The sequence below is a fragment of the Neoarius graeffei genome, chromosome 11, assembly GCF_027579695.1.
Source record: "Neoarius graeffei isolate fNeoGra1 chromosome 11, fNeoGra1.pri, whole genome shotgun sequence".
Taxonomy (NCBI): domain Eukaryota; kingdom Metazoa; phylum Chordata; class Actinopteri; order Siluriformes; family Ariidae; genus Neoarius; species Neoarius graeffei.
Window position 1 is genome coordinate 3,449,041 of NC_083579.1, and position 13,964 is coordinate 3,463,004.

The 13,964-nt window shown below is 45.5% G+C and overlaps 1 protein-coding gene across 2 annotated transcripts in view; it reads right to left on the reverse strand.

Moving 5' to 3' along the window:
• rab3gap2 (RAB3 GTPase activating protein subunit 2 (non-catalytic)) overlaps positions 1-13,964 on the reverse strand; it is a 30,613-nt gene that overhangs the window by 4,703 nt on the left and 11,946 nt on the right. Inside the window, exons 20-34 of one of the 2 annotated variants that reach the window (XM_060933284.1) lie at positions 13,675-13,879; positions 11,968-12,065; positions 11,218-11,323; positions 10,974-11,134; positions 9,873-10,047; positions 9,243-9,386; positions 8,974-9,080; positions 8,536-8,602; positions 7,913-7,983; positions 7,797-7,832; positions 7,606-7,680; positions 6,625-6,840; positions 6,354-6,443; positions 5,877-6,098; positions 3,476-3,640 (exon numbers count right to left, since the gene is read on the reverse strand). In XM_060933284.1, coding sequence (XP_060789267.1) covers positions 3,476-3,640; positions 5,877-6,098; positions 6,354-6,443; positions 6,625-6,840; positions 7,606-7,680; positions 7,797-7,832; positions 7,913-7,983; positions 8,536-8,602; positions 8,974-9,080; positions 9,243-9,386; positions 9,873-10,047; positions 10,974-11,134; positions 11,218-11,323; positions 11,968-12,065; positions 13,675-13,879 — 1,938 coding nt within the window. Of the gene's footprint in view, positions 1-3,475; positions 3,641-5,876; positions 6,099-6,353; positions 6,444-6,624; positions 6,841-7,560; positions 7,681-7,796; positions 7,833-7,912; positions 7,984-8,535; positions 8,603-8,973; positions 9,081-9,242; positions 9,387-9,872; positions 10,048-10,973; positions 11,135-11,217; positions 11,324-11,967; positions 12,066-13,674; positions 13,880-13,964 lie in introns of both variants that reach the window. The other variant, XM_060933283.1, reaches the window with a different exon arrangement.

Genomic DNA, 13,964 nt, shown 5'->3' on the forward strand with positions numbered 1-13,964 from the left:
TAGGACTCCTCCTTCAACTTGACGGCATCCCTTACTTCTGGCGTCCACCACCAGGTTCGGGGCTTGCCGCCATGACAGGCACCGGAGACCTTGCGGCCACAGCTCCGAACAGCTGCGTCCACAATGGAGGTAGAGAACATGGTCCACTCAGACTCAATGTCCCCCGCCTCCCTCGGAAGCTGGGAAAAGCTCTCCCGGAGGTGGGAGTTAAAGACCCCCCGACAGAGTACTCGGCCAGACGTTCCCAGCAGACCCTCACCATACGTTTGGGCCTGCCAGGTCTGTCCAGCTTCCTCCTCCGCCAGCGGATCCAACTCACCACCAGGTGGTGATCAGTTGACAGCTCAGCCCCTCTCTTCACCCGAGTGTCCAAGACATAGGGCCGGAGATCAGATGAAACGACAACAAAGTCTATCATCGACCTCCGACCTAAGGTGTCCTGGTGCCACGTGCACTTATGGACACCCCTATGCTCGAACCTGGTGTTTGTTATGGACAAACCGTGACTAGCACAGAAGTCCAATAACAAAACACCACTTGGGTTCAGATCGGGGAGGCCGTTCCTCCCAACCACGCCCCTCCAGCTGTCATCGCCCACGTGAGCATTGAAGTCCCCCAGTAGCACAATGGAGTCCCCAGTCTGAGCACCTCTCAGTACCTCTCCCAGGGACTCCAAGAAGGCCGGATACTCTATACTGCTATTTGGCCCCTAGGCACAAACAGCAAGAGCCCTCTCCACAATCCGAAGGCGCAGAGAGGCGACCCTCTCGTTCACTGGGGTAAACTCCAACACATGGCGGCTGAGCTGGGGAGCTATAAGCAAGCCCACACCAGCCCGCCGCCGCTCACCATGGGCGACTCCAGAGAAGTGGAGAGTCCAGCCCCTCTCGAGGAGCTGGGTTCCAGAGCCCAAGCTGTGCGTGGAGGTGAGCCCGACTAGCTGGTACCTCTCAACCTCCCACACAAGCTCCCCCCCCCCCCCCAGCGAAGTGACATTCCATGTCCCAACAGCTAGCCGCTGTGTCCGGGGATCAGGTCGTCGAGGCCCCTGCCTTCGACTGCCGCCCAATCCACACTGCACCAGTCCCCTACTGCTACCTCTGTGGGTGGTGAACCCACAGGAGGTCGGGCCCACGTCACCTCTTCGGGCTGAGCCCGGCCGGGCCCCATGGGCAAAGGCCTGGCCACCAAGCGCTCACATACGAGCCCCAACCCCAGGCCTGGCTCCAGAGTGGGGCCCCGGCTGCGCCATACTGGGCGATGTCACGGTCCTTGATTTAGTATCCATAAGGGTTTTAGTGAACTGCTCTTGGTCTGGCCTGTCACCTAGGACCTGTCTGCCTTGGGAAACCCTGACAGGGGCGTAATGCCCCCGACAACATAGCTCCTAGGATCATTCAAGTACACAAACCCCTCCACCACAATAAGGTGGCAGTTCTAGGAGGGGTATCCAAGTTTTTTTCTCTGAAATTTGTGACTTTAATCTCTGAAATTGAGTTGTTTTTTTTTTTTCTTCTAGGAATTAAAAAGCCCTCCTTTTTACATACAGCTGCCCTAATACACCACGATTTTCACACCAAACAAAAAAATAAAATCAAAAATTGGCAATCCACGCATAGATTCACAGTTGTTGTTTTTCTCCAGCTTATAAACAACCATCACATGGCAAGAATGAGTTATAATTTCATTTTAAGATTCATAATTCACCATTTAGACCTTTGCATTTTTATGGAGTGAACTTAAATATAATAATTACCACTTATCTATTTGATATAGGAGTATTTCTTTTGACTATTAAATCCATGTTGCGAAAAAAAAAAAAGTGTGATAAAAATGTCTGATGGTAAACTTGTGCAGTTTACATTATTGGTCTAAAAGTGTTATTTATTGACATGAGGCTGAGTATCTGCTACACCGACGCTTATATTCATGTATGCTGCATAAATGGGAATTTTAAATATATTTATATATATATATTTTAACTCTCAAATCGACCACAAAGTTGTGATTGGAGCTGCCCCGCTGAGCCAGCCCTGAGTGCGTGACGTCACAGCGGGAACTGGTTTTAAGGCCGAGGCCTTTTACAGCTTTAGACCAAAGTCATATAAATAAAAATTTATGGTGAAAAGTAAGAAATCCCGTTACCGACTCGCTCAACTAAGACTGATTTGACTTCATTGATTGTGGGTTGACTCTCATTAAAACAGGATGGGTGTTATAACTTACGCAACATACATGTACACGCATCCATTTTCACTTATAAAATGTAAAAGGCTCATTAAATAATCAGATGAACTGAGAATCACATTCTGAAGCAAATTAAATAATCTTATACCGCTAACTTAAACACACAATACAAGTTACATGGATTAATCTAAATGCAGGTAAACAACAAGTGGTTCTTGTTGTTTTGTATCCAAACGAGAGTTGGAGCTTACCCGTCTGTGTTCTCACTTCAAGACCGACCTTGTGGCCGACTGTTTCAAAACAATCTGACTTTCAGTTGTTCGGTCAGTTCTCCGTTCATTCGCTTCTTCCACGTAAGGGTGAGATATTGCTGCTGAGGCAAGTATATCCAGTGCAGAAATCAGATGGCTGGTCCACTCATTCTCCATTTTCTCCATACTGAATACTCCGCCATTACTGCTCGGCTCAGGCAATTACTAAAACCCGGGACGGGACGTCACCAGTTTTAGCAACAACCATGGGGAGGTCACTGCCCGAGCGATATGTCCCATTCTGTTCCATCCCAGGTTTTACCAACAACCCTCAGCTCACACTCCAGGAGAACTGGTGCGACTGATCTTACTTTCCTTCTTAAAATAAAATAAAAACTTTGCTTTTCTTGTAGTTTTCTTTTCATTTAATTGTTGGTACTGCACCCTCTTTCAATATGGGCTTATAACCAACGCTCCTCAACAGATCAGAGGTCTCGTACGAGTCTTCAGTAAAATGTGCAGAGCAGAGGAGAGACCACTTCGTAGGCGCCCAATGTGCCCGTGAACTTCTCGCAAAACGCCTCCAAATCTTTGCAGTTTGAACATTCTTGGGACATGAATGCAACATAAATCCACCTTCTGTCGTGTTGCTGCACCGGCCAGCAACACATCTATGTGGCATGGCGATAAATTAGCTCAAAATGGAGGATCGGAGTTGCAGTCAGCTCTGTGTTTTAGTATAGCGGAAATGGCGATGAGACCGATAGACTTCCTGCTGTGACGTTACGGACGTCAAGGTCATTCACTCAGACCGCTACCTATATAAATCACTTTAATCGTAAAAATTACTATATTAGATTTATTGTTAACGCTTAAAACTATTCCTGTGCCATTCTTGAGGTCTCAAAGCATTTGTAAACAAAAAGTGAGTCCATGGCTCTGAGTATATGCTTTAAAGTCTCCTGCTCGTCCTGCACACTGCACTGCTAATGTACCCACAGCAGACATGAGTGTTTAGTTGTTTAGCTGAAGCTCACCATAGCTTTGATCCAGGTACAGAGGGTGGGGGGAAGACGTGCCAGGAGCTCCATGGAGGCTTTGGTCTGGGTTTGAGAGTGAAACAAAGAGTAGGCCAGGCGCTGACCAATCAGAACCAAGAGCTGAGAACCCAACACATCCTTATCTTCCACCTCCAACATCACCTGTGTGTGAGAGAGAGTAAGCAATGCTCAATATCATATCTCGGCATCATGATCAAAATGTTGCTTCTCTCAACCATCCAACCTCTCAAAAAGACTAAAACGTCTTCACAAGTTTGAATGTAAAGGTTAAAAATGTAATGCGAACCATTTTCTCACAGGAAACACATGCACTCATTCCCCTGAAGATATTTACATGCATGTTTATTTATTTATTAGCTCTCAATCGGGTTATAAACAGATTATTAAGCTGCATGTAAGTGTAGCCATTGTTTGTCTCCTGTGGGTGTGGCCTGTCTGTCTGTTAGACCTAAATAGACTATCAGAAGGACTTGAAATTACATCTTCATTGCACTGGACGACTAGAGGGGGGCAAGATACCACAAGGATGAAAAATGGAAGAAAAAAAATCCCTTCTTACTCCTCACAGAGGAAGCAAAGAAACAAAAGCTGGAACTTCAAGCTCTTCAGGAACTCGAAGAGGCAAAAACAACAACAAAAAATCTCCCAAGAGTACTCTGATGAAAAAACGATTAGCGTTTAAAAACAAATTGAAAGAGTTAGAGAAGCTTTCACGAGCAAAGAACAAGAAAAACAGTTTAAAAAAAAAAAAACATGACCAAAAAGATTACCAGGAAGGAAATGTTTGCAGTTGAAATGACAGGAAGTAAGACATGAGACAATCCACTAAAACAACCAGGCCAGTCTCGTTTAACTTACACAGTCGTGTTGATGAAGATAACCAGATAAACTCAGCCTCAATAACAAGATCAGAATAGTTTTTAGATGCAGGGTCCAAGCTCACACCCCATTCAAAAATAAAAGGCAGCTGAAGACACAGAGGGGCTGAAAACGTCCCTCTAGAGGGAGCTCACGGGTCAGATATCATACGAGACCGAGGCAGTAATTAACATTACAAATACTGCCCTCTCAGCAGAACGTATTCGCTCAAAAACCCCTTTAAAAAAAGTGAATTCCAGTCGTACAAAGCAATTATTCTAGAAAAAAATAATGTAACAACAATGTTATCACCATTTACAGCCATGAAGCAGTGCAGCTAAGTAAACAATAAAAGCTGATCAGGGCACTGTTTGGAGTGACAGTGTTCTACACTTCGGGCCGACACACTTGAGGATAAATATAGAACATGGCACAATAATCATGTGGCTAATTACAGCTGTAGAAACTGCAATCACTGCAGTAATATGATTAGAACGAATACATTCTCTTAGATTTCGTCAGATAAGTTTTTCAAATGAAATTTTTAATGAACTATAATTCTTCATGTTGTTTAGAGATTGGAATAACAGATCAAAAGACATAATGGAAATTATTTTCTATGCAGAAATTAAAAATCACTTGGATCGGTCACAGGGTGGCGCAATGGTACAGTGGTGATCACGGTCACCTCACAGCAAGAAGGGTCTGTGTTCAACCTCTGTGATAGACTGGGGTCTTTGTGTGGAGTTTGCATGCTCTCTCGTTGTGCCTGTATGGGTTTCCTCCGGGTCTCCAGTTTCCTCCCACAGTTCAAAAGACATGGAGTCGATCAACTGGCTACTCTGGGATGTACGCGCGTGTGGACGGGCGGGCGGGATGGGCGGGCGGGATGTATGCGCGCGCGGATGGACGGACGGGCAGGATGTACGCGCGGATGGACGGACGGACGGGCGGAATGTACGCGCGGATGGACGGACGGACGGGCGGAATGTACGCGCGGATGGACGGACGGACGGACGGGATGTACATGCGGATGGACGGACGGACGGACGGGATGTACACGCGGATGGACGGACGGACGGACGGGATGTACGCACGGATGGATGGACGGGATGGATGGATGAGTGGCGTGGGCTGGATGGATGGGCGGGCGGATGGACGGAAGGGCGGGATGTCACTGTGACAGGAATTGTAATTTCACATTGTGCACTTGTACCTTGACCATTCTGGTTTGTTCACTGACTTTAAAAAACATTGTTTATATCATCCTGAATGTGTGTCCATCAGCAGTGTGTGTCCATCAGCAGTGTGTGCATCACCTGCATGCCATGTTTACATCAATGTGGCGTTCGTTTTAATTCAGTTTCTCTCAAAATTTTTTAAACCCACAGAATTTTGCTGCACTTAAAGCTACCATTTGTTTTTACTTTTCGTTCTTTCTCCATCTTTTTTGTACTTTTATAATTCTTCCATGAATGTGCTCTGTAATTTGTGTGTGTATACACACACGCACACACACCTCCTCTGCGCGCAGGTCCAGGCCCTGGTTATACAGCTCACAGATGAGGTGTCTACGCAGAACATCAGTGTTGATCTGCAGCAGTGAGGCGAGCTCCAGACACGTCTCCATCCACACCTGCTCCCTGACTCCTGCTTTACCACACACACCTCCTCCTCCCCCATCCTCCTCCTCCTCCACACCCAGAGCCTTCACCCAGGCTGTCAAGACACTCAGCAGAAACTACACACACACACACACACACACACACACACACAAATTATTTCTTTCCAATTCATTCAGCCTTACATAATACACATGTACACGAAGAACAGATTAAAACACAATTTGTTCTAAAAGGATTCAGTTATCAATTTCACAACCTGACTAGTTAGTTGGCTAACCTGTGTAGCTAGTTAACATGCCTTACACACCTCACACAGTGCAATACATGCTCACAAAGAGCCAAAACTGACTTGGGAACGAGATGTGGCTTACTTCCTGTCGGACAGCCACCAGACTGGGGTCCATGTCTCCGCTGGGCAGCAGCTGGATCGAGGTCAGCTCCCTGAAGAAGGCATTCTTCCCCTACAGGAGAGGACAGACAACACATTACACACACACACACACACTTTAAAATTAATTAAAAACTATAATAAAATGCCTGAAGATGAATTCTTTATGAAAAGGCAAATCTAATTAAAAAGAAATCCAGAAGCAGTAGGTCTTACATTACTAAATGTCTTGAATCGAACAGGTAAATACACACCTTGGTGTCGAAGAGGCTGAGGGGTTTGAGGCGCAGGGAGAAGCTCATGGCAGCGTGCAGCAGTGACGCTAACAGGCAGTGATGCTGCACCAGCGGGTAATGCACCGCCCTCTGCTGCAGCGCTAACTCCGCTATAGAGGCCAGACCCTCAGCGCTGCCCCACACCTCCTCCACACACACCTCCGGCACGGTCACCTCCTCCACCCCCGAGTCCGCCTGACACACACACACACACACACACACACAGTTTATTCATCACATCACCCATTCATCATCATGCACAGTAGAGACTAAACAACATGGCTACCAGGCAGGAAGTGCATTGGGGGGGTGGGGGGGTGGAAAAGAGATAATAATAATAATAAAGTCCTCGATCCTACATCCTCAATCCTAACTAATCAACTCTCTAGTTGGAAGGAAGATCACAAACTCGAATCGAGACAATTCCACAGCTGTTTGTGGCCAGGAAGAAAGACAGGTGGGCGGGGCATACATTTCTAGCCAATCGTAGGCGAGTTCATGGATGTGGAAGAGGGCAGATAGTGCTTTCCTCCGAGTGCGTTATCCAGCTTTCCTTGAAGGAGGAGTTAAGGAGCAAATGAAGGGTAGCAGTGAGGCAGAATTAAAGAAACGAAAAGCACTTTCAACTGAAAGACGTCCAGCATTAGGACTCTGATATGACGCCGAGGCTGCTTTGGGACAACGTCTAAACACTAACTGAACAAGAATAAGATCATGTGTAAGTAATAAAGCATCAGTCAGGCATTTCAGCTGCATTAGTAAAACCACCTGCAAAACTCGTGCTGAAATTGTTGTGCCTTGGCCATGTTTCATTTCTCAGCACTGCAGTGCACTTTTAAGGGAACTTCTAGTGTCTCCTTAAAAGAAACATAAAATCAGTCCTGCGTGCAGGTTTTCCCAAGGCTCAGTTCTTACTTTGGAGAGAAAAGGAAAAGAAAGAAGGAAGGAGGAAGACGAGACCTCCATCAGAGCCTGCAGGAGCTGTACACAGGAGCCCAGGAAACTGGTCACGGCTACATCGCCCATTCCTACATCCTACACACACACACACACACACACACACACACACACACACACACACACACGTTAGGACCAAAGACATGACGTTAACAGAATGAGCAATTTTCCAATAAAAAGCCCCGATTACTCACTCGTCTACAGAGTCTGTCCTTTGGAGATTTTCCCACCTACACACACACACACCTTAATTCACATGTGCAACATTCTGAAATACTATGCAGATATGCATCAGAAAACACACACACACCTTTTCCATTAAGAAGGCAGCTGCAGAGAAACGTTTCACGATAAATGTGTTCCACATCATGGTGGAGATTCCTGAGAGAGAGAGAGAGAGAGAGAGAGAGAGAGAGAGAGAGAGCGTGCGCGAGTGATTAAATTCACACAATATTCCTCTTTGCCCAAATACTGAATATCAACCAAGACACAACATATTCAGTGTCTAATTTTCTCATTTTTCCTTTTTAATTTTATACCGAAGGCTAATATAGCTCACAAATCATGGAACTATATGTCTACCAGTTGAGCATTGATGCCTAAAAAACCTGGACCAAAAAAAAAAAAAGAAGAATCCAGAGTTAAAAACAGTCGTAACTTCATCTCTTTATTCTCAGCACAAAGCACAGGACTCAGGTAGGGGGCGTGGCCTAAAGCCTGAAATGATTCAGATGAAAATAACATGACTAATAGGAATTTGTACTTTATTAAATCAAACGGCTTAATGAATGTCTGCTATTTGAATAAATCTCGTCTCACGTGTTGAAACTGAACAACTTCACACACCAAACCTGTCCTGGCTGATCGACGTCACCGGGAATGAAATGAAGCATTTGATTTATTATTGTGTCCAAAATAAAAAAAATGTCCCACCTAACTGAATGTGAGGACTGGAGATCATCTTCAGATACTCAACAGACCACTCCAGATACCGGCCCACCTACAGCACATGCACGCACACACACACACACGACTTATTAAATAAATACATATGAATGAAAATACAAATACCAGAATGATGATTAAGACCAATCCCGTGTCATGTGTGCTCACGTGTGTAATTAGTTCCTGTTTACTTTTTGATGCACACAAATGACAGAAACACTTAGAACCATGGTTTCATCTTATTACAAAGAAAAATAAAAGCAAGCAAGGAAGGAGCAGAGATGGCTGGGCCATACAATCTAGGTTTTGATACTTTTTATCTCTGGACTGGCCACGCCCACAAGTAACAGCTCTATAGTAGAGATAAACTAAGTGATTTAGTCACTTCTGAGTGCGAGCGAGCGAGAGAGAATGATAGAAGCTTGCCTCAGGGTCTCTGTTCCACTGGACCACATACTCCCAACAACAGTGAGCCCACAACACATCTGGAGAGAGAGAGTTGGGGAACCGCTGACACACACACACCAGCAGCTCTGAAACACCAACATACTCGGGTCAAACAGAACCATCCTGAACGTCCACACACACACCAGCAGGAGGTATGTAATAAAAATACAGATACTGAAACCGTGTACAGGACTGAACCACCTGCTGAACTAGTGCACTCAGAGCAGATGCTTAGGAAGTGTAGTTACCCTCCAGTGTGTGTAGGGAATCCTTCTCCTCTGTCCGCTGTTCCTCACGCTGCTCCCTCAGCCGCCGCTCCACAATATCCTTCAGTGTTCCAGGAATGACGTCCTGTTTGAAGATCAGCTTCGCCACACTGTCCGCTACTCCACCTGAGAGAGAGAGGAGGGGAGAGAGAGAGAAACAAAGAGAGAGACAGGAGGAGGAGAGAGAGAAGAGAGAGTGAGAGACAGGAGGGGAGAGAAAGAGAGACAAAGAGAAATGGAGAGAGAAGAGGAGAAGAGAGAAACAAAGGGGGCAGAGAGAGACAAAGAGAGCGAGAGAAGAAGAAATAAAGGAACAAAATTAACAGAGAAACAAAAAGGAGAGAAATTGTTATATTTGGGAAATGTGTCTTTTGCTCATTTACACTCAACAGCTTCATCGTCCATTTGCTCTAAAAACTGCATCATGTCGCAGAGCATTGTGGGTAAACTGTGTTCCTGATATCTACAGGCATGTCGACCCGCATAAAAAACTTAATCTGAATTGATGAAGTATTGAACACTGTGATGAGGATTTGGGAACAGTGTTATAAACAGGAGTCAAACACAAAGTTCTCTGTGTGTGTGTGTGTGTGTGTGTGTGTGTGTACACACCTCTTCCACTCTCCAGCAGTGTTTTGACTGAGCAGCGCTGAACAGCACCCCCTGGTGATCCCTGAGGAGACGGCAGACTCAGCAACGTCTGCAACGCCAGCACATCCTCCAGCTGGCGCACACACACCACCCACTGCTCCAACTCCAGCGACACACACTCCCAGTCTGACTGCAACTACACCCACACACAAAATTTTCCTATTGACATATTCAAAGGGGGCGGCACGGTGGTGTAGTGGTTAGCGCTGTCGCCTCACAGCAAGAAGGTCCGGGTTCGAGCCCCGGGGCCGGCGAGGGCCTTTCTGTGTGGAGTTTGCATGTTCTCCCCGTGTCCACATGGGTTTCCTCCAGGTGCTCCGGTTTCCCCCACAGTCCAAAGACATGCAGGTTAGGTTAACTGGTGACTCTAAATTGAGCGTAGGTGTGAACGTGAGTGTGAATGGTTGTCTGTGTCTATGTGTCAGCCCTGTGATGACCTGGCGACTTGTCCAGGGTGTACCCCGCCTTTTGCCCGTAGTCAGCTGGGATAGGATCCAGCTTGCCTGCGACCCTGTAGAAGGATAAAGCGGCTGGAGATAATGAGATGAGATGAGACATATTCAAAGGAAAAAAAAAATCCACATTTAAATGACTAAGGAGCTCATCTCATCTCATTATCTGTAGCCGCTTTATCCTGTTCTACAGGGTCGCAGGCGAGCTGGATCCTATCCCAGCTGACTACGGGCGAAAGGCGGGGTTCACCCTGGACAAGTCGCCAGGTCATCACAGGGCTGACACATAGACACAGACAACCATTCACACTCACATTCACACCTACGCTCAATTTAGAGTCACCAGTTAACCTAACCTGCATGTCTTTGGACTGTGGGGGAAACCGGAGCACCCGGAGGAAACCCACGCGGACACGGGGAGAACATGCAAACTCCGCACAGAAAGGCCCTCGCCGGCCACGGGGCTCGAACCCGGACCTTCTTGCTGTGAGGCGACAGCGCTAACCACTACTGATTAAGGAGCTGTTATAGAAATTAATTAACACCATCTGACCAGTCACAATCCAGAACTCAACAGTGTTGTGGTGTAAATGTTACTCTCACACACTACCTTGTTCTCTGCCAGGTTTGCAATGGAGCTCTTGGCAGCACGGTGAGCAACAAGTGCAGCCAGCAGGGCGGCGCCGGCGTTCTCCGACTGAATGCAAGCGTTACGCACCTGCTGCCACCAGGGGGACACACACTGCACATCCCATGACTCGTCCACCGCTCCTAACACACACAATAAGAAACAGGTCACAGAACACAAGAGAACCTGGGCACAGATCTAACAGAGGTTTAAACAGAACACACACCTTTCATAGAGCTGAGTGTGTTGAGGAGTGTGTGCAGGTTCCTAATAGCATCTGCTCTCTTCAAGATCTCCTTCTCTCTGTTCAACCACACCGTCAGCAGCAGAGACTGAAAAACACACAATCAACATGCTAGGAAATAGAACAGATTTCATAAAAGCTAAAATAAATAGTTCACCTTTACACAGAAATGAATCATTTTCATGAAATATAGTCATGACGTCAGATTGAATATGCTTTATAACAGATTTTTGTCTATATGGGTGATGCCTAGATTATTCTCTACTGTAATTTCAAACGCATCCCATATGTTCAGCATCCATGGTGCTGATGAAAACAAACATAAACAGAAGTACCATGAAGCATCACTACAAAACAAAACCACTTTAAACTGATGTTTTATTTAATAAACTAATAATATTAATAACCATTAAACTTGTGACTTTTGTAAGCGAGGACGTTAAAGATTTTAGCACCTCTAATATAGAACTACATGGGGGGAAAAAACAAAAAAAACCATTCGCCTATAAATAAATGGTAGAACCCAAAGATTTAGAGACCTAAATGGTTAAGTGATATAAACTAAAATGTCATCGCGGTTGCCTGAATAGGGGGATTTAGGAGGTTTATCATCATCACCACCAACGTCTTTGTTGTCATCGTCAGTGGCGTTGTCACTGTCAACGTCGTCATCAGTCGTCACTGTCCTCATGATCGTCAACTTTAATGTCATTGTCGTCATCATCATCTCACCAGTAGTTGCTGAGGGCTGATGCCACTCTGCTGTAGTGTCTCACACACTCGCTCCAGTGGACTCTGCCCAGAAAGACATCCCCAAAACAGGAAGCTACCTAAAGCACAAGTGTGCGCGCGCACACACACACACAATTTATTTTCTTTAATTCATTAATTTACATTTTGTTTGCAACAAGGAGTCACAAAGTAATGCAAAAAAAAAAAATAGCAAGGCAAAGACCCAACAGCACCAGGCAAAATTTTTTAATTGGTTCAAACTACTTCAACGTTAGTTTACATACAATTTAAAAAAAAAAAATCTGTCTTATGGTCTCTGGTAAACACTGTCCTTTTCTGTTTCACCTGAGTTTATTAATTCTCATGTGTTCAGGGGTTTGGGGGTGGGGTGCTACTCCAAATGCTGACATGACATTCAAAAATCCTCCCGTCCCCAAAGGAAAAAAAAAAAAAAAAACCCACACCACACAATACAGTACACTGATAAACCATGGTAACACTAATACCCTGTCCACGCTAGGGATTTTGTACTGATACGAAACTACTTTCGTACCGCAACACCTGTCCACACTAGCAACTATACCGGTACTGTAGCGGTATAACTGTATCGGTACGAAACCCACAAATGTATGGGTTTCGTACCGGTACAGTATTGGTACTGTAGCGCTTCGCTGTAGTGTGGACAGATGAAGCGGCTCTGTATCGATACAAATATAATGCGCAAAGTCACACACCTCAATTGGTGTCTTCGCTGAATAAAATAGTGAAGAACGGAGATTCATTTGTTTCTTTCTCAACTGCCTCGCGCGTTTTATACGATTCGACTGAATAAATGACCACCAGAAATACAGACTGTACACTGCCAACAAAAAGCACACACACGTTGTTTCATCCGTACGGAAGCCGAGAGAGGCCCTTCATATAATCCTTTTTTTTTTATTCACCTTGTTATCCCAAGATAACGACATAATTAATTCAGGATCTCGAGAAAACAACACAACTAATTCGAGATCTCGAGAAAACAAAATTATGTCATGATCTCGAGTAAACAGCTGAGAAATGGTTCATTCAGGTGCGCCAAGAGACTTGTGATATGCTGACTTCAGGGCTATTTCTCATTCTGTATAGACGCAACTTTGGTCATTAGAATGTCTGGAATAATCGATCACCTAATAAGGCAATATTTTGATCAGGGGTTGACACAGGGAGAGATTGCATTAAGCCTTTTAATAAGGGATAATTTCAAAATTAGTCCGCGGCACCTCCGCAGAAGACTGGCCCGGCTTCGTCTCTACCGACGGAGATACAGTGATCCAGCTGAGATCATGAAATAATTGTTTTGTTTCCTCGAGATCTCGAAATAACGGATGCCATATATTCTCGGAAGGAAGTTACTTGGTAACCACGGAAACATTTCGCGCACGCGCATTTCAACTACCGTGAAAGAAAACTGCAAACATTTCTCGCTAGTGTGGACAGATGCACTAAACTGTACCGGTATACTTTGTATCGATACAGTTATACCACTTTCGTACCGGTATAAGTGTGAACGCAGCATAACAGGACAAACACTAAACTAGACAATATCAATAAAGACACTGAAGTAGGGTTTTACAGAAAGTAAAATATCAAACTCGAAGTAGAATGTGAGCCAAGTTGAAAAAAAAAGAAAGAAAGAAAGAAATGAATGTTGGTGTGTTTCCAGACCTAGCTGTGTCCAGTCAGTATCAGAGCCTCTGATGAGTCGCAGCTCGCCGCCCTCACACACTAACTGAGACAGAAAGGTTTTGACTGGCAGCGGCCCCGCCTCGTCCTGAGCGAATGACACAGAAGGGCGCGAGTTCAGCTCTGCATAACGCCGCAGGACCGGTCCGATTCGAGCGAGGTCATCTTCAATACCAGGCACTGAGAGCTGAGACCGGGGGGCGGGGGATGAATGTTCAGGGTTAGGGTGTGTGAGGGTGATGCACTTTCACTTCAACAACATGGCTATGGAA